General features: G+C 44.2%; 3 protein-coding genes across 4 annotated transcripts; 1 reads left to right on the forward strand and 2 right to left on the reverse strand.

Annotated features, from left to right (window-relative positions):
* The first annotated feature begins 7,124 nt into the window (after positions 1 to 7,124).
* Positions 7,125 to 11,662, forward strand: atf3 (activating transcription factor 3). Its single transcript, XM_070988119.1, has 4 exons — positions 7,125 to 7,251; positions 8,436 to 8,706; positions 8,805 to 8,912; positions 9,156 to 11,662. The coding sequence occupies exons 2-4, from the start codon at positions 8,437 to 8,439 to the stop codon at positions 9,471 to 9,473; spliced, it is 696 nt and encodes a 231-aa protein (XP_070844220.1). The 5' UTR covers positions 7,125 to 7,251; position 8,436; the 3' UTR covers positions 9,474 to 11,662.
* A 9,829-nt stretch (positions 11,663 to 21,491) lies between these two features.
* batf3 (basic leucine zipper transcription factor, ATF-like 3) lies at positions 21,492 to 22,766 on the reverse strand. The gene is made up of 4 exons (XM_070986757.1): positions 22,704 to 22,766; positions 22,067 to 22,171; positions 21,796 to 21,840; positions 21,492 to 21,635 (listed from the first exon to the last, which is right to left on the reverse strand). Exons 1-4 carry the CDS (start codon positions 22,764 to 22,766, stop codon positions 21,492 to 21,494), a joined length of 357 nt encoding a protein of 118 aa, XP_070842858.1.
* Positions 22,767 to 23,325: 559 nt separating this feature from the next.
* On the reverse strand, positions 23,326 to 26,476 carry nsl1 (NSL1 component of MIS12 kinetochore complex). 2 transcript variants are annotated; one of them, XM_070987709.1, is made up of 6 exons: positions 26,255 to 26,476; positions 25,681 to 25,753; positions 25,422 to 25,549; positions 25,082 to 25,136; positions 24,232 to 24,299; positions 23,326 to 24,113 (listed from the first exon to the last, which is right to left on the reverse strand). In XM_070987709.1, exons 1-6 carry the CDS (start codon positions 26,441 to 26,443, stop codon positions 23,865 to 23,867), a joined length of 762 nt encoding a protein of 253 aa, XP_070843810.1. In that variant the 5' UTR covers positions 26,444 to 26,476; the 3' UTR covers positions 23,326 to 23,864. The 2 variants fall into 2 exon arrangements, with proteins under 2 accessions (XP_070843810.1, XP_070843811.1); XM_070987710.1 differs by having other exon boundaries at positions 23,328 to 24,113; positions 25,422 to 25,546; positions 26,255 to 26,457.
* Positions 26,477 to 26,479: the final 3 nt, after the last annotated feature.

The following is a 26,479-nucleotide window of genomic DNA, read 5'->3' on the forward strand; positions in this document are numbered from 1 at the left end:
AATTAAGTTTAAGTCTTCTCCCTGATTAATCCACAGCATCGCTTTAACAGCAGTTTGATAACTGAAGGTGGACAAACAGTTCATGAGAAATGGCTGAAGACCCTGTAAAACCTTCATGGCTCCTTTTTGCTTTCGCTTTCACTTCGAGCGCTCAGAGCAGATTCTCAGTATGAGAAACTCGCTGCTATCCTGATTCTGTCCACTCATAGTGAAACTTACAGCTCCGCCGTCACATCTGCAGCCCACAGCGCAGAGGCCGAACACGCTCCGCGGGCCAGGAAGTGAAGCGAAAGCTGGCAGCCGCTGAAAGTGAGAGTGAAGTCCTGCTGCCCGCGGCCGCCTCCGCTCTCTGATTGGATGGAATGTTTTATGTGAGACTAAGGTTCACCAAGTCGTATAACACGAGTCACTGTCCCGAAGGAAGCACGACTCGAAAAGGTCAAAGGACGAGCGAGGGATCAGCAGCACACCGAACACACAAAACACACCGAACACGGACTGAACACGCACCGAACACACACCGAACACACAGAACACACAGAACACACACCGAACACACACCGAACACACAGAACACACAGAACACACACCGAACACAGACTGAACACACACCGAACACGGACTGAACACACACCGAACACACACCGAACACACACCGAACACACACCGAACACGGACTGAACACACACCGAACACGGACTGAACACACACCGAACACACACCGAACACACACCGAACACACACCGAACACACACTGAACACACACCGAACACGGACTGAACACACACCGAACACACACCGAACACACAAAACACACCGAACACAGACTGAACACACACCGAACACGGACTGAACACACACCGAACACACACCGAACACACACCGAACACACACCGAACACGGACTGAACACACACCGAACACACACCGAACACACAAAACACACAGAACACACACCGAACACACAAAACACACAGAACACACACCGAACACAGACTGAACACACACCAAACACACACCGAACAGTCACTGAACACACAGCGAACACACAGCGAACACACAGTGAACACACACCGAACACGGACTGAACACACACCGAACACACACCGAACACACACCGAACACACAGAACACACACCGAACACACACCGAACACACAAAACACACAGAACACACACCAAACACAGACTAAACACACACCGAACACACAGCGAACACAGACTGAACACACACCGAACAGTCACTGAACACACAGCGAACACACAGCGAACACTCACCGAACACTCACCGAACACACACCGAACACACACCGAGCACACACCGAACACACAGCGAACACACACTGAACACACACCGAACACACACCGAACACTCACCGAACACACACTGAACACAGACTGAACACACACTGACACAACCTGATCAATTCATTCTGAAAATTAGGCAGCAGAGGTTTGACGTAACCCTTAAAAGAAACGTCTTGAATCATCAAAACCTCTCTGACATAATCTACAAACAGTTTTACATCCTCATTTACGCCGACTTCACGCACACTCTACTTGTCTTAGTTTCACTCGTAGATTTCCGCTTCCTCTGTCTGAACCATAACTACATTACACGACGAACGAAAAGGACGTCTGGTTTTTTCTGTTTTAAAATGTGGCACACACACACACACACAGGAGTCTGGTGGGTGTGACGTGGGTGTGGACGGAGCTCGGCATGAAACCCTTCAAGTGTAAAAATAGAGAATGTGATATTCAGCCGGCGGGTTCTGATCATATGGTATTAATAGTCAGCACGGTCAGCAGTGACTTCATGTCGCAGCATCAATCTGGATTACCACACTGACCTCTTAAACTTTTCAACACCCGTCTGCCTACTGAGACTGTGCGTGTGCGTGTGTGTGTGTGTGTGTGTGTGTGTGTGTGTGTGTGTGTGTGTGGTTTTCAACCTACAGTGTTTTCTTGACCGTCTGGTTCTAAAAATAAAAACACAACTACGCACAAACATGTCAGCTCTAATTAAGACGCAGCTCCACACAAACATCACCCTCTGAAAGTCATCACAGGTAGATGTCACCTGAGGAGATGCCCACACCTGTGTTTAGAGCCTCTTGGACCAAAAATCAGTTCATTTCAATGGAAGCGCTGAGTGTCCGCCTGGAGCTGTCGTGTCGAGTTAAACTTGATTTGTTGAAGTTGTAGGGTCCAGAATAGAAGAAACAGTCACACAAACCTTCATGTTATCTGTTCGAGCTTCCTGGAGCAGTCGGAAAAAGGAATCCAAAGAGATGAATCTGGTGTTCCTGGCAGGCTCTTTGTAAACTCCATGATAAACGACTGTTAATAGAGTCTGTCCTCGTTTATTTTTAGTCTTTTTGTCATATCGTTATATGTTTTCACACTGTTTCATCTGTTGCTGTTTTTCATTGTTTTGTCTGTAACGCGTTGTGCCAAGAGAGGTTTCCGCCTGTACGCTTCCTCAGGTCTGTTCATTGGACGGTCGGATAGCTTCAGACTGTGATTGGTCAGCTGTGCAGAGGTGAGAAAGGAGCCACAGGTTTGAACTGCTATGACGTTTAGACGAGATTGCGTCTGTCGCCTCTCCATGACGAGTGGAAATTAATTTCCGTGGACACCGAGGTTGACTGATTTACAGTGTTGTGCAAGCTCAACAGCTCAAAGTTCACTTCACGCAGATTAAAATGAACTCGTTCATGTTCAGGTTGCTACTTTGAATTTTTAACAAAGTTCACAGACCCAAAAAATTAACAATCGTTTCTTCTGTTTTTTGTAAAAGAGCTGCAAAGGCTGCAGATCTCCAGCAGTGCAGTCGAGTACAATCTCATCTGAGAGGGAAATGTGCTTTTTACTCCACTACATTCATCTGACAGCTTTAGTAACAGGTTTTCATAACCTTTCTGTCCTGTGAAAACCACGTATCTCCAGCTTCCTTTATGGCTTGAGAAAATAATAATAATAATAATAAACTGTTTAAAAAGCCTCTTGGATCAGCAGGAAAATGTCACAAAGCTGAAAACAAACTGAGCTCGTCAAACCTTCTACAGATACGTGGTTCTTCAAGGACGGTGATGCTTATTATTACTACGTGTTTTGAGATTTCAGCATTTCCCCACATGAGTTTTTCTGGAAAAACTTGAACTTCCTGTTGGAAATCCGAATTTGTCACCACGTTATGTAACATAAAGCTGCGATTAATGTCAAGCGCAGAACAGTATCGCTGTAAATCTGTCTGCACATTGTTCCCCATCTTTGCCTGACGGTCTCTGCTGACACTTACTCTAAAAACCACTGACACAGCACGGTTATAATATATCACAAAACATTTGACAAGCCACACGCTGCAGTCACTGCAGTGTGTTTTCACATGACTCAAAACCAAGAGAAACCGGATCTAAAACATGACCCAGTTCTCTGAACTCTGACACACTCTATATATGTGACATACGTGGTGAACGCAGTTTGCAGAATGACTCAGTATTTGAGGAAAGCTCTGCAGGAACTGAAAGCTTTACATGTATTTTAATACATGTTAAATACCAACTGCTTTAAATGAGGCCCAGACACACGAAACCTGCAAAAAGTGCATTTACGGCATCTAGTTTTAATGCTTGCATATAAAAGTTCCAAATTTCCAAATGTCAGATGTCGAGCTTGAATTGTAAACGGTAATCAAAGACTCCGTGTGAGGATTCGTGTCCTGAGTTCAGGCGTTTCATGACTGTGGCGCTCGGCCTACGCCCTCTCTGTCCCAGATCTCATCTTATCTCTGAACTCAAACCTTTGACCTGGAGCTGAATTTATTTAATCAGCAGCAGGTAAACTTGTGTGTTTTCAAAGTCACTGTGCGACGTGCTGTAATTCTCAGCAGGGAAACGCCGTTTGGTTGATTATTAATCGTTTTGTGGCTTTACTGCTGGTTGGTATGCGCCGTGACAGCCCAGTTATACGACCAGAGCACAAACATACACAGAACATGAAGGCTTTCCTGGACGGAAACTCAGCACTGAGGTGTTTTCAGCACCCTGTCACGGCTTCCCTGGAAACAATGCACGAGCCACATGAAAACACACACACTGGTCACACACTGACCGAAGTCATATTTCCTGTTGTACAATTCATTTCAGGTGAAGTCATAAACACTCCGACACACAGCGTTGATTAGCCAAGTTTGATATTTCACTGTGATATTTCTAAACTCATTGAGCAACCGTTCGCTCTGAGAAAGACGGGAATTAGTGAAAGTGAAAGCGAAAAATTTTGGTTGTGGTAAGAAGAAACTAGAAGTTTCTAGATTGCAACATTCAGAGGCTTTGAGCTGGAAATGACAGGAAATGAGTGATGAGGAAGGAAAAGAAAGAAAGAAAGAAAGAAAGAAAGAAAGAAAGAAAGAAAGAAAGAAAGAAAGAAAGAAAGAAAGAAAGAAAGAAAGAAAGAAAGAAGGCAGAAGAGGAAAGAGCTTTGCCTGAAATTACTCTAATACAGCCAGAGGGTTTACTGCGAGTTCATGTCAGGTTTGCTGTATTTGTACTGCAGAGTACATAACTGCATTTATACAGTGCTTTTCTAGTGGACTGACCAATCAAAGTGCTTTACAACAGATGCCTCATTCAGCCAATCACATGGCGATGGCACGCCTATCCGGAGCTACATGCAGGCTGGAGGAGCCGGGGATCGAACCGCCGGCCTTCTGATTAGAGGCAGACAAGAAGCGTGCAGGATGGAGGAGAAACGGGTCGGACACAGATCAGAGCCAGGGTTGTTGGTCGGTGGTTTTACTCAACAAATCTGAAACCACGAGGTCAACCAGGGTTCGCCAAACTTAACGGCCGCACGCCAACAACGGTTCGTCAGAGAAAACAAGGAAAACTGTCTGAAAACCTGAACAGAAAGACAGAAAATACAAGAAACCTCAGGAGCAGAGGTAGTACTACTGTACTTCTGCTGCTACCAGTAAATCTACTACTACTACTACTAAAGTCATTAAAATATTATTATACTGATTATACTTTTAAAATGACTGCTAGCAAAGCAACACCTACGAGCAGGACTACTGGTAAATGTACTGTCACTACTAACAAAACTACTGCTAACACTTGTATAACTGCAGTAGCGTTAGTACTGAAAAATACCACTTCCAAATAGTAAAGGCCACTTGTGTATGTGTGTGTGTGTGTGTGTGTGTGTGTGTGTGTGTGTGTGGGTGGGTGGGTGGGTGGGTGGACTGGGCGGTTCCTCCTCAATCATGGCTCACCTACACCTGAACCTGGTGCCAATCAGCCTCCACAGCTGCAGCCAGTCCACCAATCAGCAGCCACAGGATAAAACCGGCCTCTCCTCACCTGTCAGACTGTCGTACTCACCAGCCTGATAACACATCTCGGCCTCTCAGCTCTCACGGCGCTTTGCCAGCTCAGCTCCAGTCCACCACCTGAAATCCTGCTCTCACCTCACCTGCCTGCCCGCTCCTTCCTGGATCTGTATGAGTCGTCTCCCAGCGATCAATCTACCTTTTTGTCTTAAGAAGAATAAGTTTAGTACGTAGAAAAGCTGATACTACCTCAGTAGAAGAAGCACTACTGCCGCTTACTACGTTAAACATAGTACTATAAGTACAGCTGCTACAACCACCTTTTCTAGCAATAATGATAAAAATCCTGTATTTCTCAGGTAGAAAACTTCCCTCTGTGCCTGTGAGGAAATCCCCGTCTGTCTCAGCAGGTGAACAAACAAGATCAGCCGATTAAGACCAGTTAAGACACAGAGGAGCAGGGGATCACAGTGAAGCCGCTTCAGTGCTGCGAAACTGCGTCCAGTCACTTTAGTTTAGGAAGAAAACTTGAAAAAGTAAATTTTCTTTACCTGCCGATCAGCTGATCTTCCCTCTTCGTTTCAGCTGTACCAACAAATCATAAATCAGGTTAAAATGTGTGACTATAAAGTCAAAATGAGCACATTATCAGGTAGAAAAGCATAGAGCACATCACAGTTCATCCATCCGTCTGTGTGACTGTCGAACATCACAGTTTTATACCCGGCTGATGAGATGTAACCACGGAATAAATAACCGTGTGTCATTCAGCCTGAACGGCGTTGTTCACTCGTTAGTGTGGAATGCCTGGAATGGAAATCCATGTCAGCGTCAAAGCAGAGAGAGGGAGGAAGGAAAGACCGGAGAAAGGAGAGAAGAGGTGGACTGAAAGGAAGGAAACAATGGGAAAGGGAGGGGAGAGGAGAATGGGGGCAATGGGGAAGAGGAGAAAAGGAAAGAAGACAGAGAGACAGAAGAAGGGGTGATAGGAAGGAGAAGAGAAAGTGACATTATGGAGGGATGGAAAGAAGGGTGGAAAACAAGGGAAGGGGGGAAGGGTGAGGGAGAAAAGACAGTGAATGAGGAGGAGGAAAAGAGGTGGGATAGGGGAGGAAAGAAAAAAGAAAGGAGACAGAGGGAGAGAAGGAAGAGGGAGAGATGGAAAGGAGGGAAAATTAAAGAAGGGATGAGAGGACAGAAAAGTTGTAAGAGGAAAAGAGAGAAACAGTGACAAGACAGTGATGGAGGAAGAAGGATGGAGAGGAGGGGAGGGAAAGAAAAGAAAGAAGGAAAAATGAAGGGGAAGTGGCTGGAAGATGGATGGGGGTGGAAGAGAGTGGGAAGAAGAGGAAAAAAGATGAGATGAAAAGAAAAAATAACACGGGGGAAAGAAAAAGGAGGAACATGGGGGGATGAAGAGAGGGAGAGGGAGAACTAAAATGAGAAAAAAAGGGGCAAAATAATGGTGGAGGGATCGAAATTGGGCTGAAAAGGAAGAGGAGGAAAAGAGAGTTGAAAAAGTGAGGAAGAGGAAAACTCTGGGAGTAGATGGAGGAAGGAGGGGAAAAGAAGAGGAGAGGAGGGGAGGAGGGGGAAGCCTGCCCTGTTATGGCAGCTCGGGGTTGCTCGATTGCATCATCGCAGGATAAGCCTGCTATAAATAGGATGACGTCACCCCCCCGGCTCTTCCTCCACCCTCACCTCCTCCCTCTCTAGTAGCATTCCTGGTAGCGTCACTACGCCACGCCTCCGCCAAGTCAATATAAAAGCGGGTGATGCAACGCAGCGGCCACAAGCGCAACTTTACGCACCAGCCTGAGGAGAAGCGAAAGAGGAGCGAAGCGGCTGAGCTTTAACAGGAGGGTTTAGTTTTCTCCGCGTCCACTGCATCTGATCCGGTCACTCAGAGCTTTAACAGGTAGGTCGGACATTTGTTTCCGGGGATCGGGGTTTGTTCAGGCGGCGTTGTGGTTTGTGTTGTCCCGGTTAGTTCAGCGGAGGAGCGCCGGCGCTCCTCCGCGCTCCTCCGCGCTCCGCTGTCCCGGGACACTTTCCTGAAACTTCAAAACTCGCTTCTATCAGTGAATGAAAACAGCACAGAAAATGCCAATAAAGGGGAGAAAATGCCTCAAATGAGTGAAATAAAGCTGTTATTTAACACTTTTTCTCTAATTGCTAATCTGATGGCAGCAGATGTGTTCGGCTCAGTTTCTGTTTTGCGCTTTCATAACTCATTTATTAAAAAATAGAAACTGGCAAGTTCCAATTAAGGATTTTTCTTAATTTATAGGTTTCAGTTCATTTTGCTGTTTTTGTTTTATTTTTTTGTTTGCTTGCATTTTATTTATTTTTATATATATATATAAGCTTTGGAGGTAATAACAAAGATTTGTAGGTTTGTCTGAATGCTGGAAAAAAGCTGAATAACATCTGAGTGATATTATGGAAATGAAATGATTAAGAAATGAACAGAAACACTTCATTAGAAATGTAACTGTAGGCAGAAGAACTTCACAGAGCATATTTCTGATTGTGTCACTTGTGTAACTTTGCGCGCGTTGAACGATCGTGTTTGTTTTGGTCTCACAGAGATGATCCAAACATCTTATCGAGCTGTCACTCATCTGAGTCACTCCTCTGTTTACATAACAAACATCCACACCTGTCCTAATTCTCTTTGACTGTCCAGGTTCGGGTGGTTTGGCACTAAAGCGTGTTTGCCTCTGTCATTATCCCTCCTCTTCCTCGGGGTGCCTCAGATAACCTGCAATCATTTAAACGCAAAACTCATCCTACAACTTTTGTACTTTACACTGAAGTTGTTGTGCAACGCTTGAGTCCTGTGTCATTATTACAAAGCAAAAAAGCTGCTGTCTCCTATAACGCTATCAGAATAACTTTTTATGGGTTTGTGCTACTTAATTTTGTGATAAACTGACAATTTTAATTATTTGTGTTGCAATAATGTCTATTTGTATTACATTCTTGTAAATTATATTATTTGTAGCTGCATCTTTTTAATGTCTCCTCTGAGCAAACTGACCCTCATACAGATCTCAGTGACTTTGGCTGACGTGCTAATAATCAGTGGACTGTTTGCAGAATGATGCTGCAGCACTCGGGTCCCTCGCTGGCTGACATCAGCTGCTCCGCCCTGGTGCCCTGCCTCTCCCCGCCGGGCACGCTCACCCTGGACGACTTCACCAACTTCACACCCATCGTGAAAGAGGAGCTGCGGCTGGCCATCCAGACCAAGCGGCTGTCCAACGGGCTCAGCGCCGACGTCAGCGCAGACATCAGCTCCGACGGTGCCAGCTCCACCTCGGACCGAGCCTCAGAGCACCTCGCCAGTGGATCCGGAGGCAAGAGAGAGGTGAGGAAGAGGGAAGGCGCAGCTGGTATTCTCTGATTCTGACTGAAGTTTTTAGGGATGAAGCAATGATGGTTTCTGTCTCTCTCTCTGGTTTTTAGGTGAGTCCTCAGGAGCATGACAGGAGGAAGAGGAGGAGGGAGAGGAACAAAATCGCTGCTGCCAAGTGCCGCAACAAGAAGAAGGAGAAGACAGAGTCTCTGCAGAAGGTAGTTTTAAACTTCTGTCAGTTTTTCTTTGAGTTCATTTTCACCTCACTAAATAAATTACCGGAAGTTAAGCTGTAAATGAAGCTTTAAAGCTTAGCTGCTCCGGGTTCAGAGAAGCTTCTTTATTTTCTGTATTTTTCTGTTTGATTTTTGGTGATTTTCAACATTTTTAAAGCTTAAACATCCAAATGAAGACGATAGTACAGCATTAATTCTTGACTTCTCCCTCTCCGTCGTCTGCAGGAGTCAGAGAAACTGGAGACTGTCAACGCCGACCTGAAGGCTCAGATCGAGGAGCTGAAGCAGCAGAAGCAGCAGCTGGTCTACATGCTCAACCTGCACCGGCCCACCTGCATCGTCCGAGCCCAGAACGGCCAAACGCCCGAGGACGAGAGGAACCTCTTCATCCAGCACATCAAGGAGAGCACCTTACAACTCCACAACCTCACCTCCTCCACCACCTCCTCCTCCTCCTCCTTGTCCACATCCATCTCCACAGTAGCACCTCTAGACGCAGGATTTCTGACCCTCGACCACATTCAGCATCCCAGTCACCTATGAGCGACCAGGTGTTTTGGCCACTTTTCTAAACTTGCAATGCTTCCGCCTGCTGCCATCGATGTAGCGCAGAGTGCTCGAGAGGCAGGTGGAGCCGCTACATAGACTAATGACCTGAGAATGACAGTGACGTATAACAAACACCACCTCGGTGTCACTCACAAAGCTGCTAGAGAGAGAAAGAGTGACCTCAGCACCTCCGGCTCCCTGAAACTGTAGCTGCTGACAGGAAGTGACGCGTCATGGACATCACCTTGATATGCTTTTTTTTTAACATTAAAAACAGTCATAGCCAAGGACAAATGCTAAAGCACTAAAAGATAAAACAAGAACATCAATTGTTTTTTTTAATTTACTGGTATTTTGAATAGATGAGAGTCTGATTTTTGTACCAAAGCGCGATTTCAAGGTGATCAAGGCACATAATTTAAGTGTTCACTGACAATGAACGTAGACGCAGATTGACCGTGTGAGTGTGTACAGGAATCTGAGTGTTTGAGCTGCAAGTCATTGACTTTAAAAAAAGATGTTTGTGCTTTGTGTATGAAACATGCTATATTTATTAAGTAACTACTGTATGACGTGTCATTGCCGTATCGACCCTGTTTGCTTGTCATTTATCCAACGTGAACGACTAAATTTGCTGCTACTACTAACCACTCAGGACCTACGTTAGCTTTATTAGTCGATTTCATGTTTGTTTTTTTATCGCCCCATTTTAAGAGCTGATCTCTGTAAAAGTGTGAGAACAAGTCAGGTTGTTTGCTATCAGTCAAGGGTAGCAGTAGCAGTCACAAAAGGGAAATGTACTTTGCAGGCAGGGTTTATAATTCTGCACTTAATGAGAAAAGCATTGTAAAAATGACCGTATAATCAATCAATATGCAGACGATACATTACTTTTTAATTATTTGAATTTCACTGGCAACAAAACTGTCCAAAAAAAGAAGAATACTGTATATAATTTCACAAACACACTTTATTTATCACTGCGCTCCCTCTTAAACAGAACTAGTGTTGCTTTTTACATCTTCTGTGACGATGAAGCTTCACATGTATGAGTGTTATTTTTCAGACGTGTTGTTTTCTACCTAAGATCTTGTATATTGTATTGACTGTGCATTCACTCTGTGCTACTGTACGTAAACACCGGATGCCTCCTTTGGTCTTGACAGAGCAAAAACAGAAAAGATTGTTATTTTTTAAAATGTATTTTATTAATAACATTTGGTTTGGGAGTTGTGTTCACTAGATATCATTAGCTAGGTATCAGAAGTGTTGCATCAGCTTTCGGCTGGTCCTTTAACACGCTTGACTCTGAAGTGATGGAAGATGATGCAATATTATACTGTGTGTTATGAACTTTATCGGTGTCCAGGCTTCAAGTCACTGCTAAATATCTGTCCCTCCTTCCACTCCCATTTCCCCTCTGTGCCCTGTTTGCTGTAGGATGAAATCAACCCCCGAGAGAAATGTGACTTATTGCGCAAACAGAAACTGAGAAAAGAATTGAGAAACTTTTTCTTGTCAAAGACTGATGATAGAATCAATCCATGATCAGTCTTTCTCCACCAATAGCCATCCATCTGTGAGCAAGCACTTAAATTCACCCTGAAGCTAACAAAAGGTAAACTCTGGTTATCAGGATTTGAATTAACACTGAGCATCATGTTAGCATCATCTTTCTGTTTTAGTGTCTAAGGTTAAAGGCTTTTTGCTATTTGGGAACCAGTTCATCACAGAGAAGTAAGGAATTTGTTTGTTTGAACAGCACATATTGAGTCACAGTGAGGACTGAAGTTTTATGTTTGCATGGTAGAAATTTCAGAGGAAAAGGTTTATATTGTTCATCGTAACGTGGAAGCAGAAACTTTGAGAGTCGCACGGTTAAAGGGACGCAGGCGTCTGTGTGTTCATAGTGTGTCTGTTGTTTTTGGTGGTTGAAGTTGTTCATTGTCTTCTTACTAGATAGCGAACAGGCACTCAGTTCAATGTGTATGTATTCTCTTGTGCCTACTTCTACTGGAGGCTTTTTTCTTTCTGTAGCTGCTCACCTGTTGGAGCATCATAGCCTAAATGGATGAACTGTAGGCTGTCAGGTACAACTGCACTGCAATGCCAATGTGTACTTCCATCTTTGTGATCTGTAAACTTTTGTTTTTGATACTTTGTTAATTAAAGATATGTATTGCAAAAGATACTTCTGGTGGTGGAAATGAAATTGTCTTATAACACTTATAACACATTAAATAATAATGTAATGTAAGACATCAGGGTTTCTGCAAAGAGATCCTAACACAACAGGATAAACTGTGAAGATGGTGGCACTGTGACGGTCTGAGCAGAAATACAAGCACATGCTTTGACTTTTAATGTTTGGACACTTAGACAAACTTAGTAGTTTGCCTTACACCGTATGTATTTTCATAGATAACATACACTGAGCTCATACAGTAGGTGCACTTGTACGATCTAATTCAATTCAACACACTGAACCTGATCTTTGGGATTAATAAAGTTCACAAATATCACATATTCGTCATCTGAAATTTTTTTTTATCATAAAACGAAATAAGTTTGGTGTTGAGATAACGGGCATTAATAATTTATTAGCACCTTCAGCAGCTGTTGGCTTCTGTTTTACTTAAAGAAAATGTACAAAATTTTCACTCAGTTACATCAGAAACAACCCTGCTGCCTCTTATTAGGAGAAAAAAGGAAAGTAAATAAACATGTATAAAGATTTATGAGGAAAACTCTGTTTCCTCTGAATGCACTGTATATTAATTAGAAAAGGCATGCATTCCCCATAAACTCGTGGAGGCAGCTGTCAGAGGACGTACATTTTTAATTTGGTGAGTCCTCCCTTCGGGCAATTCTTGCTTTTTCACACATAGAAAGCTTCAAAACATAAACATGAGTTCACCCACAAACTTCCTACATGTGAGCTCAGAGCAGCTGTGTTTGTGCTGAAGAGAGACAAGACTGGACATGTCAGCTGTTCAGAGACAGAGCGGTGTCCTGCAGCAGCTCAGCAGACACAACTTAATGTTTGTTATCTGTGAAGATGAGCTGTGATTCCTGTGCATTAGAGTCATGTCAGGTGACAGGATGTGAAATTAGACACACTGGCAGTCCTTCGAAATCCGTCAATGAGTGGCTCTTTGAGGGCTCGTTACCCAAATACGGTGAAAACTTGGTGATATTCATAGATGTCTTGAAAAAACTGCTGGAAAAGGCGTAAAATCTGATAACGTCTGAGCAAATTTCTTGTTTGTCTTCTGTCTCGCTCGGATTGTTCATCTGTTAAAGTCTTGAGCAGGCGGTCACGGCGTGTCCATGTTCAGCATTCACTGGAATCAGCCACTGCGAAGCGTCAAAGGTCTTTGAAGTGGTTTTGTCACTACTTGAAAATTGCTGCTTTTTAAATATGTGAAACTAAGATAGAAAAATGTGTCACTTCCTCAATGATGACTGAAACCCAACTGGATGACAAAAAACAGAAAATATAAACTGAAATAAGCTGCAGGTTTCAGGTTGGAGTCACGCTGGATGTGAGATGGGTGTAGGCCACTCTGCTAGCACAATGCACAAAGTTTAACAACAGACTTCTCTCTGATTTGCAGCTAATTACCTGCCGACATAACCAGCGAATCGGCCCGCAGCGGTGAGCCCCACCCTCGTGGCTCACAATCGAGACACATTAAACAAACGCTTGGTAAAACGTGATCCAGGTTTGCCGGTTTCTGCTGGAACGCGGACATCTGGCGGGTTGACCCCACCCATCTGGTACCCTAACGTTTCAAAGCAAGGACTGAAATTCATCACAGCCGTTACAGATAGTGCGTGTGCTGATGTTGTGTAACTGTTGCCACGAATTTCTATGGTAATTCTGGTAGATCTGTTGCTGGGTTTGGTAAGATACCTGACCCCGGAGAGAACATCACGTTACGTTCTCCATCTTCTGAAGTAACTTCGAAATCTCACACTGGTTAGTTAAAACGTGGATAAAAGAACAGGAAAGCTTGAATGACTAAGAGCAGATTTCATAAGATTGCACATCAACCAGGCTGTTCAGCGCTGTGAGAAAGGAGGCTGTACTCTGTTAGAGGGAGGTGTTTCAACCTGCTGCAGTATTGTTTGATACACAGCTGGTATGTTAATTACAACTTCTAACATATCCAGGAACCACCTCGCTCCTCTGCTCCGGTGTTTTCTTCTACCGGCTCTGCCCTTAAAAGTGTCGGCTTCATGCGGGTGACATTTGTAGCAGGGCTATCGTATTACATCAGATTATACTCATTTTAACATGGTTGTGGTTTTGACTTAATGCAACCACAAAGAAAACACTTAAGGGCCAGATGGGTCATACTGTTTAATTCACCTAATGAATACAATCAAAGCACTCCAAATCAGGGTGATGTTGAGCCAGAGGAGGAGGAATCCTTCTGTCATGGCCTATTGTTTTACTTTTTTTACCTTTTCACGGGGGATATTTTCACTTATCAAAGCAGAAAGTAAAACATTAATCGGAGCACAAGTGTAAGCAGTAACATTAGTGAAAGCACAAGTAGAATCAATGATAAGACACATTTAACAGCAGCATTGATAATAAAAACATAATGTTCTGTTCTGCTTCGTGCCTCATTAAGCAGCGCGTTAGTGCACAACGCCGGGACTTTGGGAACAGTGCAGCTAAATGGAACGCAAACATTGGTGTTTCCTTCCATTACGATATCTTTATTGTTATTAGTTGCATCTGCGTTGAACAGGTGAAACTGTCTCATTGAGAGGACGTCCTAAAACACAGAGGGGTGTACATTTCCTTTTGTGTAGTATCTTTTATTCTCTTGCAAAGGGATGATTTAAATTGGCTCGGCTCACTTTTCTCTGCACCATAAAAGGAGAGCATGAAAAAGCAGATATATTTCATGTGGTTATGGCATGTTTTCAGAGGTGAGCCAAGGTTCAGCTGTCTCTTCTGCACACTTTAATTAAATGGGAATGCAGGGAGCAGAAGCAGTGGTGGCATGAACAGGACCCGACATGAAGGTGTTTGTAGCGTAAACGAAACCTGCTTTTTGTTTTTTGATTAGAGGAAAGTCTGCCGAAACGCCGCTCACTCCGTCTCCTTCTGCTGTCGCGTATCGGCGATGAAGTTTTTCATCATTGCGTTGCTTCAAAAGCAGGCTGCACCGAACTCATAACCTCTGTAATATCGCATTGATCTGTGTTATTGTTTGTCTAATTTGCCACCTTTTATTACTGTTGCTCTGCACTAATACGTATCACATGTATATAGTATTGTAGTAGAACTGCATTCTGCTTTTTTTCACATGACCTGATCTCATTTCATCCATTGCAACAGTCCACCATGAAGCTATATGACTTTAAGGACACCGTGTCTCTCTTCGCTGAGGAGTAACGCTGGTTCCCGCTTGAAGTGGAAGCAGAAACAGGAAGTTTCTACACACTGCGCCTCGCTGAAAGCAGAGCACAGTACAGGTTAACCTCCGGTCAGCTCGGGGTCGTTAGTGAGGTCATTGTGAGTTGAGCTGCTTTCTGATCAGCCTTGTTTCCAGGAAGTGATCACATATTCTGCCACTAACTTTGATCACACCGATTACACCAGGAGGTTTCTAGATCGCTCGCTCTTTGCTTCACTGTCTGTGGAGTGAAACTGAAGTCCTGAAGTGATGTGACCTGAAGTCCAGACCAATGGCTGCTTGTCCCACATTGGATATTAGTCAATATGGGGCCAAAGTACACACACACACACACACACACACACACACACACACACACACACACACACACACAGAGGGGAGGAGGGTGAAAAGGAAAGGGAAGATGCTTTGTCATTCTCTCGATTTAGGGAGAAACTGATGCAACTCAGTCACAAGCAGGCGCAAGGTGAATGATGCAACGGCTGTGTCATCATGTTTGAACAGTAACATCCTGCCGAAGTCAAAGGTCACAGCTAAACACACAAGCACAGAGATTTGGAAATATGTCCAGTTCATCAGCTGGACGCCTAATCCACAGGTAAAGAAAGGTCATTATATGCTCGGCGATATGGCACAAAAGAGCTGCTTGATGACTTATTGACATATTAATAGAGGACTTATTATGAACTCCTGAACCACGAGCATGATGTGTCTTCCTTTACAGTTAAATAAATGCATGAGCTTAACAGCATCTTGTGATGATTTACATGTGTATTATCCAGAACAAAACCTTCCTTTCAGGCAACAAAATCACAGAGAAACACTGGGAGGAGAGAAACATGAGAAGTATTTAATCAAGCCAACAGTTGGCCAAAAGATAAGTGAAAGCATGGGACAAAATAAGGACAATAAAAAGGTCAAGGACGTGTTAACAGTTCATTTAAGCAGTGTGTTCTTCAGACAGGAAAGAGGAAAAAAAAACAAACTATAAAGATCTTTAACTCTCACAGTTAGACAGAAAAGTTCGGTTGTATTTGTATTTCTGAGCACTTTTCACTCACATGTTTACCAAGATTTGGTGACCAAAAAACAAACCAGTCCCCATCCACAATATGATGCAACATTGCACGTCTTGCAATGCAGCTTCACTCTAAAAGCCTGTCTCCAGCAAAGCACTGGTAGACCTTTATTGTGTAGGAATATCAGGAAATACCGCCTGAGGATGATGATTGGCGGTCTGCCCAGTGAGAGTAGGACCTTAATTTGAATCAGCTGTCTGATGAAGCACGTTGTTTTTGTCGTTTGTACTCTACTTCTGGAGGTTTCTTCTGGGGTCTTAAAGAATAAAGACGTTGTGTGTTATATCTGCATGGTGCCACTATTTAACTCCCAGTATTTAACTCTGTAAAGCCCTGAAACCTGCTGACAGTAAAAACAATATTTCTGGACTTGACAATTGACTGAAGGACTGAAGCTGAGAACCTTTTGGCAAGTTTCAATCTAGAGCAGATGCTTTGAGATGAAGGGAACAGACGGATTGCGTAATGTTTCGACAGCGATGGGACGGAGTCGAAGACAGAGAACATTTCTAATAAATGTGTGGGCTAACTGCACCAGTGACCTTTTAGAGGAATTCAGTTGTATGTCCAAGGAGGGTGGTTTCACATGTGTGTTCAGGCGGGAGGGAAGTAATTAACTCGAATGAGCTGCTTAAAGAGGAAGAAACGTAGATCAAAACCAGAGGGGGAAACGTGGCTTCCAGGGTGCTGGATTTCTCAATTTTTATGTGAAATGAGTCAAAAATGTTCAGGGAAGCTTCGGTAACGCTTGAGGGTAATAATGGAATTTATAACATGAATGAATTTAGGTTAGAAAACGTGTGTTTCCTCCTCAGCACGTACAGTTATTCATTCATTAAGAAGGCGTGACAGGTTGAAAACACCGCCGCAGATCATGAGTGTATGCAGATGATTAGAGGGTGATATTACCAGAGGGGCTTCAAGTTATATGATGTAAGATCAAAACGATGGCCGGAGGTTTGGAAGAGGAACTAAGAGATAAAGGCGTAACATACCGTAGATATCATCATTAACAGTGCAGGAACCTCCCTGAGTGTCGCCACGACTGCAAAGTTAGAAGCTCTCAAGGAAGATATTCCTCCATCGACCAGGGATGAGGATCACCGCATGCTCCCTGCGCCAACCTGCACGCCGTCTCCTCTGCGGCTGTCTGCAACAGTTCATGTGTACAAACTGACATGTCGTGTTTTGCCCAGACATGAGTTTCTGTGGCTCTCTGACAGAATCTACAGCGAGCACGCCGGAGAGGAGGAAAAGCCGAGCGTGACGGGTTCACTGCGATGCGCATCAACAAGCTACTGTATGTGGTGCCGTCGGTGCAGCCGCAGACTGATGTTTCCAGCGCCTGGTTCACGTCACTTCATTACACCGGCCACAGCAACGAGATCGTAATCCCACACTGGCTTCCCACCAGTAAACACTGTCACACGCTTGTTTGAATGCACGACCAAGCCTTGAACTACTGTGCGGAGATTGTCTGTGTTTATGTTGCACAAACCTGCAAAAATATTAAATTCCACCTGAATTTATATGTTTAAGACGGATTCTTTGAGAAAATCTCAAAACAAATTTTCGAATGCTCAAATCCATCAAAAGAACAATGAAGATACTGACTTTCTTGGCAACATTTCGTACCAACTACCTGCGGATTTGACTTTCAGTCGTACATGGAGATGATCTTTGAGATCTGGTCATGTGTGACCGTGGGATCATTCTGTGAGACGCCGTCACAAAGCCCTCTACGCCTCAAAGAAACTCGCAAAGCCAAAACCCGAGCTCTTAATGGCAAACTGTTAATAAGTCCGGTCAGGAGACGCCTTGGCACGGCCGTGTTCTTCTCTTCCAGGGAAATTCACAAGAATTCACTCAACAGTTCAGCAGAATTGTTCGCTTGTGCATGAAGGGTGGGAGGTGTGTATATGCTGGTGTGTTATCTGCTCATTGTTTCAATAACAGTGTGCGCTCATAAAGTCAATCCTCCCGCACAACTTTTGACCAACACTCAACACTCAAGAGGCATTTCCTGTATCTGCGCCCTTCCAACACATCACACACACACCACTGGGGCAGCTCATAATGCATCATCGTTTGTAGAAAATGCATCCTTGGAATTACATTTTTCCACATAATTTCCAGCCCCATGATACCTTGACTTATGAGCACAAAATTCCAGTCCTACAAGGAATCCAAGACATTCACTTTGCTCTCAGTGATGAAAGGTGCCGTGAGGCGTCCGGTGGCCTCGGTACTTCCAAAATCTTGACCCTGTTCTCCTGCAGCAGCATGCCCACGGCTCAGAGCTCTGTCTGAACACAGCCCAGAATGATCTGGTTTGACTGGAAGCCACTGATATCACGTCCTGTCCGCACTGCATGAGGTTTTGATGTCATGCTCTAATTTCCTGCATGAGAAATTACTAAGAACTGAACCAGGATTCACCAGAAGTCTGTGAATGTGTGTGTGGGTTGCAGGTGTTTCTGAACGGGTGTGTGAACACGTTCTACTGCGTTCCTCAGAGCTGCTTTGGGTGATGGGTTGCTTCCTGGCCCTGCAGTGATTGGTGGATTGCCAGGTGACCAGTGTCATGACACTGTTGTTTCATGTAGAAACTGATCTGAGCTCAGCTTCACAGTGACTGCTGGCGGGCGGAGTTTGACACTGACAGCCTTTTAAATCACTGCTGAAGAGTTGCCTCTTCTCGTTGGCTTTCAGTTCAAGTTGAGCTCAACACCTTGACTTCATCTGTTATGGAGCAATAATTTTAGATTTAGAGCAATAATTGTACTTTTTTTTAATATTTGCATCTAAGCATGTGCAGCTCTTTGGTGTGTGTTTTAAATGTGCTATGCAAGTAAACGTTGACTTGTCTGGACTTGAAATAAGCAACAAGTCATGAAATACACTTGAATCCAGGAGGAGGAGCAGGAGCACATGTATTGTAAAGCAGCTCAAATCTGGCTCCTGCCTGCGAGTAAGAAGCTTTTCTTTTTGTATTACAGAAATGTTTTGTCTTTAAATTCAGCAGCCTGTGAAAGGTGATGCTTTCTGCTTTAGCCTGTACCAGTCAGTTAATTTTATTAGTGTGATATAGACAATATGGCCAAAAGTATTTGGACAGCTGAACATATCACCTATTTGTGATCTCGTCATAAAAACCTGCTGATCTTTAAAAAACCGAGAAGGTCTAACAACACTGATGTTCGAAGGTGTTTCAGAATTCTCAAATCCTCTTTCAGTCAACTGGATGAAGAAATATTCCTTCTGCTGCACAATAAATAACATTTTTAACCATTTCCTAAATTGAGACTCTATTTCCAAATTGGGCATGACGTTTCTTCTGCATGTTTGGTACAACAATAAACAAATACAAATGCTTTATTAGATAATAAATATAAAATAAAAGAACCTGTCTGCAGGGTTCGGGTTAGCCACAGCCACAGGGGCATCAGTTGGGGTCTAGCACTGATGTTGGGTTCTTCCCAGAGGTGCTGGATGAAGCTGAGGTCAGAGCTCTGAGCAGCAAACTGGCAAAACCTTTTCTTTATGGACCTTTATTGAAATTTTGGGACCTGGACCAAATCATGACCGACAGCTCCAGTATGTGGACTTAGGTGTCCACATACTTCTGGCACATTGGTGCAGCTGTGAAAGCAGCAGTGGATCACAGCTTTGCAATCAATAGTTCAGAATTGTTAATACTGAAATATTTTCACTGATTTACCTGATAAAAATTTGCAGAGCAGTCGGGACCATTAATTCTCACCAAACCAGCGCCGTTAGCCTTTAAATTGTACTGTTATTGCACTAATTTTGACACAAATCCCCAGTTTACCTGCACAAAAACTGAGCTGTTGTGTGTCAGGGTTATTTTCCTCCACATGCATCATCTCCGACAGCCGTCATTTAGTATCATTTTCAATAATTGCTCTAATTTTTTCATGGTCTATTTGTAGTTGCAAAGACCTTCCAGCCGGCCGCCTGCTGTCTCCATCCAAACACCAGCCGTTCAGTCGGCGCTGCAGCATTCAAAACAGCGCTCTTCCAAGCATCCAAGCTTCCAAGAATTCATAAAAAGGTTTTGGGAGAATAATCAACCGTCCAGTTTCCCAGAAGTCTGCAGCAGAGAAACGCTTCGCTTCGCCACAGGTGGTCTGCGTCAGCATCCTGCTCGTCAACATTAACTTTTCCTTGACCTCAGCGTGGAAGAGGAAGGAGAAATGAAAGAGAAACCTCGAGCAGAGCAGATCAAGTGTGATGTGATGGTGCTTAAATCAGGGAACTGTTACTTTCAGCGAGCGTCCTCCAGCGTAACCAAACTGCAGCTTTCTGCTCGGCTGCAGGTGAGACAGAGTTTAATGATCCACGCTGACATGACAAACGACCTCAAAGCTTCAGGAACATCAGGTCACAGACGCAGGACACACGTCCAGAATCACAGGAAACTCATGACACACGTGGGTTTTTGCAGGTTTCTTGCATCACATGCCGCAGTGCTGACCTCAGGGGTTTCAGCTGGGACGTTTCGACTTCTTGTGGCTTTTACACTCTGTCACTGAAAAATACTCGTTTCAAGCATCAAAGGAATCATAATGTATGAGCTAATTTCTGTATATGTGCTAATGTGAGGCTCTGCGTGTTCTGGCCCTCACATTCCTCGTCTCCTCACCCTGTACTCCACCTCTCCACCACTCCGATCCTCTAATCTCGGCCTCTTATCCATCCCCCGCTCCAACTGCGAAACAAAAGGCAGTTTGAGCCCCAACCGTCTGGAACCATCTTCCCCATCCATCAGATCTGCTGAATCTTTGCACTCATTCAAGCGGATGCTCTTTCATAGATCTCCACTTTGGCCTTTGTTTTGTGTTGTTTGTGTCTCATTGTGCTGTGTTTTATATTGTATTTTTACTGTATTTGTTCATTAATTTGTGTGTGAAGCTCTTTGTAACTGTGTTTTGAAAATTGCTATATAAATAAAGATTTAGTTACATATTAAGTGCATAATTAATCAGCATGAGGTGACTGAACGATTGCATTATTTTAATCGGGTTTAGTTGAACAGACTGAAAGATTTAAAAACGTCACACAGATTATATTTTCTTTTCTTTTGCTCTTTTGGAAATACTGCAGGCATTTAGTCCTTTGTTACAGCGGTGACTTGAGTCAAAGTCAAGCACTTAAAGCAGAGAAAAACTTTAAATTAAGGGATTAATGGAAGAATTAATTCCACAAAGCAAGAATTACAGAGCGGAGGAGGAGTCCGAACATCTGTATATTAAATCTATTTACATGTATTTACATTATGGACATCAGCTGCAGTACAGAGGCTTCAACCAGCAGAGGGCGCTCTGCACTTTCATTAGAAGTGCTGCCACCAGAGTTCAGCAGCCTGTTGAAACGCCACTTTATCTGTGACCACGGTCAACACCGCCCCCCAGGGGTTACCTGGTGCATCACAGCTGGACTGGACGCAGTGGTCAGAAACATCACTTCCTGCCTCAGACTGAGCGAGCGGCTCTGCTGTCAGGCTGCAGAGCGGACGAGGCGGAGGAGGCAAAGGAGCAGAGCATGATGGGACAGGAGGGCTCATGGGCCCTGAGAGCCTCCGTCAGCCGGTGCTGCTCCTCAGACAGAGAGTCCACCTGAAGACAGACCAACAGGCAGAGATTTACTCCATCGCTGTGTTTCCTGTGTGTATCTGATGTGGTTTTAAACGCTTCTGTCATGAGAAATAAAGGTTTGTTGTGTATCTTTACTGCACAAATAAATACTAGTGCAGTAGTAATATTAATAATACTGCACCTCTCTTTTCAGCTTCCTGTTCCTCTGCTCCAACAGCTCGCAGGTCTGGAGGCGAGGAGAGGAAGAACGAGGAAAAGGATGGAGAGAAGAAGAGGAGAGCAGGAAGAGGCAGAACTGATGAATGGATGAAGGACTACAGGGACATTTTCCAGCATCTTGTACTACCCTTAAAGAGGAACACCTGAATTTATGTCCCCACAACATAAGGAATACATGGATGCAAGCACACACACACACACACACACACACACACACACACACACACACACACCTCATGCAGAAGGTCAGCTCTCTGTGTTTGTCTCTTTCGGCTCCTCTGGGCTGCAACTCTGTTCTTCTCCCTCCTCATCATCCTCCTTCCTCCATCGCCTGAAGCCTGAAGCACACAGACAGACGGACGGATGGACGGACAGACAGGCAGAGAGACAGACGGACAGACAGACAGACAGACAGACAGAGAGACAGGCAGACAGACAGACAGACAGACAGACAGACACATAAAGGAACAAAACATTTATTCTACTCTTAATGAGCGCCACCAGGCATCATATTTGGCGTCAGGCTTCGTCTTTGATAACGGGACCTGCATTTGGTCCTGGTTGCTGGGACCCCACAAATGTAGGAAAACAAAAAACACACCATGTCCAGTGTAAGATGAAATCCTTTTCTTCCATTCGTTCACTTGGAATGCCACATTTTTGTTGTTTGTCTTTATTCTGGTAAATTTCTGAAGCTTTTCCAGCTCACAACAAAAAACGGAGCTCAGACAATAATTTGTCAAACCCTCATCGTCGCTGGTCCGCCCTTGACCTTTGACCTCCCTTTGGGATCAGGGGCAGGATGCAGCAGCTAACAGTTCCCCGTCACGATGATAAAGACATAAAAGCGGCGGCTTCCAGTGATCTTACCTCACTTCCTTCACTGAGATGCTTCTTCTGGTCAGACTGGGAGGAAGAGTCACAGCCTGACATCGGCGCTTCTTTTAAAGGCTGCATCAAAAAGAGAAAATCAGGAGAATATCCTGCACACTGGCTCTGTCAGGGAATAAAAAGTGTTGACTGGGCACCAGGTCCAGTGATGTTAAAGCGAGGCAGAAAACTGGCTGCGGTTTCACTTCAGCTTTCTTTTCATTTTTCAATTTCACTGCCGTTTTAGAAGAAGCAGCGAGGGCAGTTCAAGTAAGTCATGAGTCAGGGGACAGATCACTCGAAGGTTTGCAAGAATACATCACTGATCAGCTCACTAGCTGACTTCATGCCACATACGCCAACCTGCTGCTGTCAAGGGTCACTACAGCCCAAAAGTGTGTCAATCCACAGCTAAAAGTAGACCCAACAAAGGCTCCATTTCCTCGTTAGTGACAGCTTCAGCAGCATCAATGGACTTTGACCTGAGAGACGGACTGAAATCGCTGATTTTACAGAATCTGCTGACAATAAGAAAAACCTGGTCCTTTAAAAAGAGGACAGGACAGACAGAACGGATGTCTATAACAGATAAAAACAGAAAAACAGGCTTGTGAAAGTGATGGTAAACATGAAAAAACAGCTTTTATTAAAACGTTTAAAATAGATCATTTCAAGCCGAGTGAAAGCACAAACAAACTCTCTGGAAAAGTCTTTTTATAAAATATGAATAAATGCAGGTGATGGTTTGAGAGACAAAACTGAGCCGGTTTGTGAATGTTAACATGTAAAAGACTGTGTGTGCTTCATCGCCCTGACTGTCATCAGTTTCAGGTGAAACACCTTTTCTTTCTGTCCCACACGTCACTGAAACGACTGCCTGGCTTCACTGGAAACAGTCAACATATCTGAGTGAATAATCCAGTTTCTGGAACAGCGGAAGGGAACAACAGTCAATGGGATTGTATGAATGTTAATATTATTTGTCTTTTTTTGTCCAAATGTGAGACGTGGAGCCTTTACGACACAAGCTGGAAACATCAGGAGTCAATCGTTTTAACTACTGCTTTCTATTCTTCCAAAGAGCTGAAAAGTGAAACTGTGCAGAAATAAAAGAACGTGTTGCTTCACGTCATCACACCGTCTTCGCCGTGGCAGGAAGTGTCACTCCGGCTCGCCGTCTCCCGCGGGTTTCTTTCTGAGAGGCACATAGCAGTCTCTGGCTGCCGCCTCCTCTGCGGCTCTCTTGATTGGCTGCCTGTTCGTCGGAGCTCCGGTCACAGGAGGCAGGGGAGCGTCTGATTGGCCGTGAGAGCCGAACACCTCTCTGTGGATCTCCAGGGTGGTGCGGCCTGCTTTCATGTTGAGGATCTCACAGAGGCCTTCCGCCTGTTTCTGCAGAGTGTTGATCGACTGCACACAAGAAGCATCCACATATTTATCTACGAAGTGGAACCTGACGCAGGTTTGGTGTGCTCGAGCGTGTGTGTGTGTGTGTGTGTGTGTGTGTGTGTGTGTGTGTGTGTGTTACCTTTATGACCTGGATGGCCTGTTTCACCATCCCAGGAGCTGCTGCTGACAAATCAGTCATGATGCTCTCTGGTGAAACACACACACAAGAGCAGCATCGTCACATTGGCTAAAATCTGGATACGTTAGGAAATGTAATAACTTTAAATGATGATATCTGCAACATTGTTTTTACTTCCTGAATATGGAAAATGTCACAGAATGACAAAACAAAATAACTAAATGAATATTCGATCAAACAACAGTGCATGAGACCAAACTCCATTAAGAAACTGCAGATTTCTGGGAGTGTTAGAGGAATCATGTCCTCGCTGCTGCCTCCATTGTCACAGTCCTGGCTCTGCAGTCTGCTGAAATGCAGAAGGTGAACAAAAAGCGTGGGGGCATTTTAGGGGTTTCAGTCGAGTGGGGGTGAAACTTTCAAATGTCCATCTTAAAGAGAAGTAGTTCTTCCTGAGTGTCATAAAGGAGGAAACGTCCAGTGTAAACCAGAGCTGGACAATTTTCTTCTGCATCGCAACGATGCTCTCCTTCTGTCTCGTGTTATAAATCAAGCGCACCCCTTTCTTTTACAGAGGTGTGCTTTCACCAGGTGAGCTGTGGCATGTTTAGCTCAGCTCAGTGTGGTCAGGCAAGCCGTCCAGCTGCTGATTTTCATGCTCGATCCGTCCTGTTATGTGAGTGTTTGGAGTCGCATTTCAGAAATCCTTCCTCACATTTTATACACCAAGTAAAAATGAGATTAGAAGACGCATCACACATGTCCTCCAGCGCCTTTTCAGAACACCAGCGAACACTAAAAACACTCAAATGAAAAATGTGTGTGTGTGGGAGTGATTAGAGGCGACAACCTTGATCGGGGTCTTTGACCACCTCTTGAGGTTTGACTGCGTCCTCAAACAGCCCCTGAAAAACAAACAGCAGCTGTCAGAAAAATGCACATTTTCACATTTTCCACCTTTGACCAAACAGATTTAAACCTTTACTAATCAAACACATTTCAAGGTTTGTATATTTCTGTAAGGTTGATCTCAGTATACTGAACGTAAATCTGTGAAGTTACTGTCTGTAACGTGCTGCTTTCCTCCCCCTCAGCTGTGTTCATGCGATAAACTGAGCCGTCTTCATGTCTCCACACACTCACTGCACCTTCATCAGGCCTAAATAAAGAAAAGCTACTGTGACACCCACCATGAGCTTCCGTTCAGCTTTGAGGGAGTGGACCACATGGGGCAGGATCTTTCGTGGGTAGGCACGGCGCCTCCTGGTGGTCTCAACGATGGTGTCATCCAGCAGGCTGTCCAGATCAACATCCTCTGCTGAGCGTGACGGAGGAGAAACAGAAACTGCAGTTTATTAAATAGGTAACATTTTTTTACTGATTAAGAATTTAATGTACCGCTCAAGCTGTTAAAGCACATTTTACAGTTTGAAGAGCATCATGAGTCACCTTCCACATCAGGAGCCTCCCCCCAGGCCTGTCCGTTCACCAGGACGTTGTCCTGAACAGCCGCTTCAAAGTTCTGCAGAGACGAAAGACTTTTCAGTGCTGAACAGTTTCAATGAGGCAGTTCACAGCAACGTGTTCACAATACAGCTGCAAAACATCAGCCACGGTAATGTCATGATCAGACCACCGCAGGACCTCTAAACATGAGCCGTACTAAGTCCTTTTATTTCAAACGATGACTTGAATGAATGTACAGAAATTCACCATCAAACAGGAAAAGACGTTTTAAGGCTCATTAGAGATGCTGCGTGTTAACGAGCTGAACAGCAAACTGAGGTTTTATTTATTCAAAGCGCTGCTTTTAGCAGCACCACAGCTGGTGCTGTTCAAAACAAACAGCGTTAAATATGCGATTTTTTGAATGGGGTTTGGTGGGAATTCTCAAAGCCTTCGTGGTAACAAGTCTTAACCACCCGCCGTCTGTAGATACTTGACATTCATTCATAACTTATTATTTATTTATGAATGAATGAATGATCTAAATTTACAGTTAGGACCAATCAGTCCGACCCACCGCCAGCAGCTCCTGCAGTAAAACCTGCTTCGTGTCGTCGGCAACGTCCAACTGTCCGTCGAGAGCCGTCTTCAGGATTTCTTTGTATTTATTTATCTGCTCGATGACTTGTTTCTTCGACGTTATTTGTACTCTGTATTCCTGGTTTGTCTCATCATTCGGTGAGGATTCACTCTCTACGGACTCCATTTTTACCGCCAACTCTGTTTATATTTTTTTTACACA

This window comes from Chaetodon trifascialis, chromosome 19 (assembly GCF_039877785.1).
Source record: "Chaetodon trifascialis isolate fChaTrf1 chromosome 19, fChaTrf1.hap1, whole genome shotgun sequence".
Taxonomy (NCBI): Eukaryota; Metazoa; Chordata; class Actinopteri; order Chaetodontiformes; family Chaetodontidae; genus Chaetodon; species Chaetodon trifascialis.

Bases quoted from the DNA above. Each gene is read 5' to 3' on its own strand.
- atf3 (XM_070988119.1), top strand. From the start codon at position 8,437: ATGATGCTGCAGCACTCGGGTCCCTCGCTGGCTGACATCAGCTGCTCC. The intron at 8,707-8,804 runs GTGAGGAAGAGG...TCTGGTTTTTAG, and splicing joins GATCCGGAGGCAAGAGAGAG to GTGAGTCCTCAGGAGCATGA. The intron at 8,913-9,155 runs GTAGTTTTAAAC...CGTCGTCTGCAG, and splicing joins AGACAGAGTCTCTGCAGAAG to GAGTCAGAGAAACTGGAGAC.
- nsl1 (XM_070987709.1), bottom strand. From the start codon at position 26,443: ATGGAGTCCGTAGAGAGTGAATCCTCACCGAATGATGAGACAAACCAG. The intron at 25,550-25,680 runs GTGACTCATGAT...CGTCACGCTCAG, and splicing joins GGAGGCTCCTGATGTGGAAG to CAGAGGATGTTGATCTGGAC. The intron at 24,114-24,231 runs GTAACACACACA...TCTTGTGTGCAG, and splicing joins AGGCCATCCAGGTCATAAAG to TCGATCAACACTCTGCAGAA.
- batf3 (XM_070986757.1), bottom strand. From the start codon at position 22,766: ATGTCAGGCTGTGACTCTTCCTCCCAGTCTGACCAGAAGAAGCATCTC. The intron at 21,841-22,066 runs GTGTGTGTGTGT...CCTCGCCTCCAG, and splicing joins GAGCTGACCTTCTGCATGAG to ACCTGCGAGCTGTTGGAGCA. The intron at 21,636-21,795 runs GTGCAGTATTAT...GTCTGTCTTCAG, and splicing joins ACAGGAAGCTGAAAAGAGAG to GTGGACTCTCTGTCTGAGGA.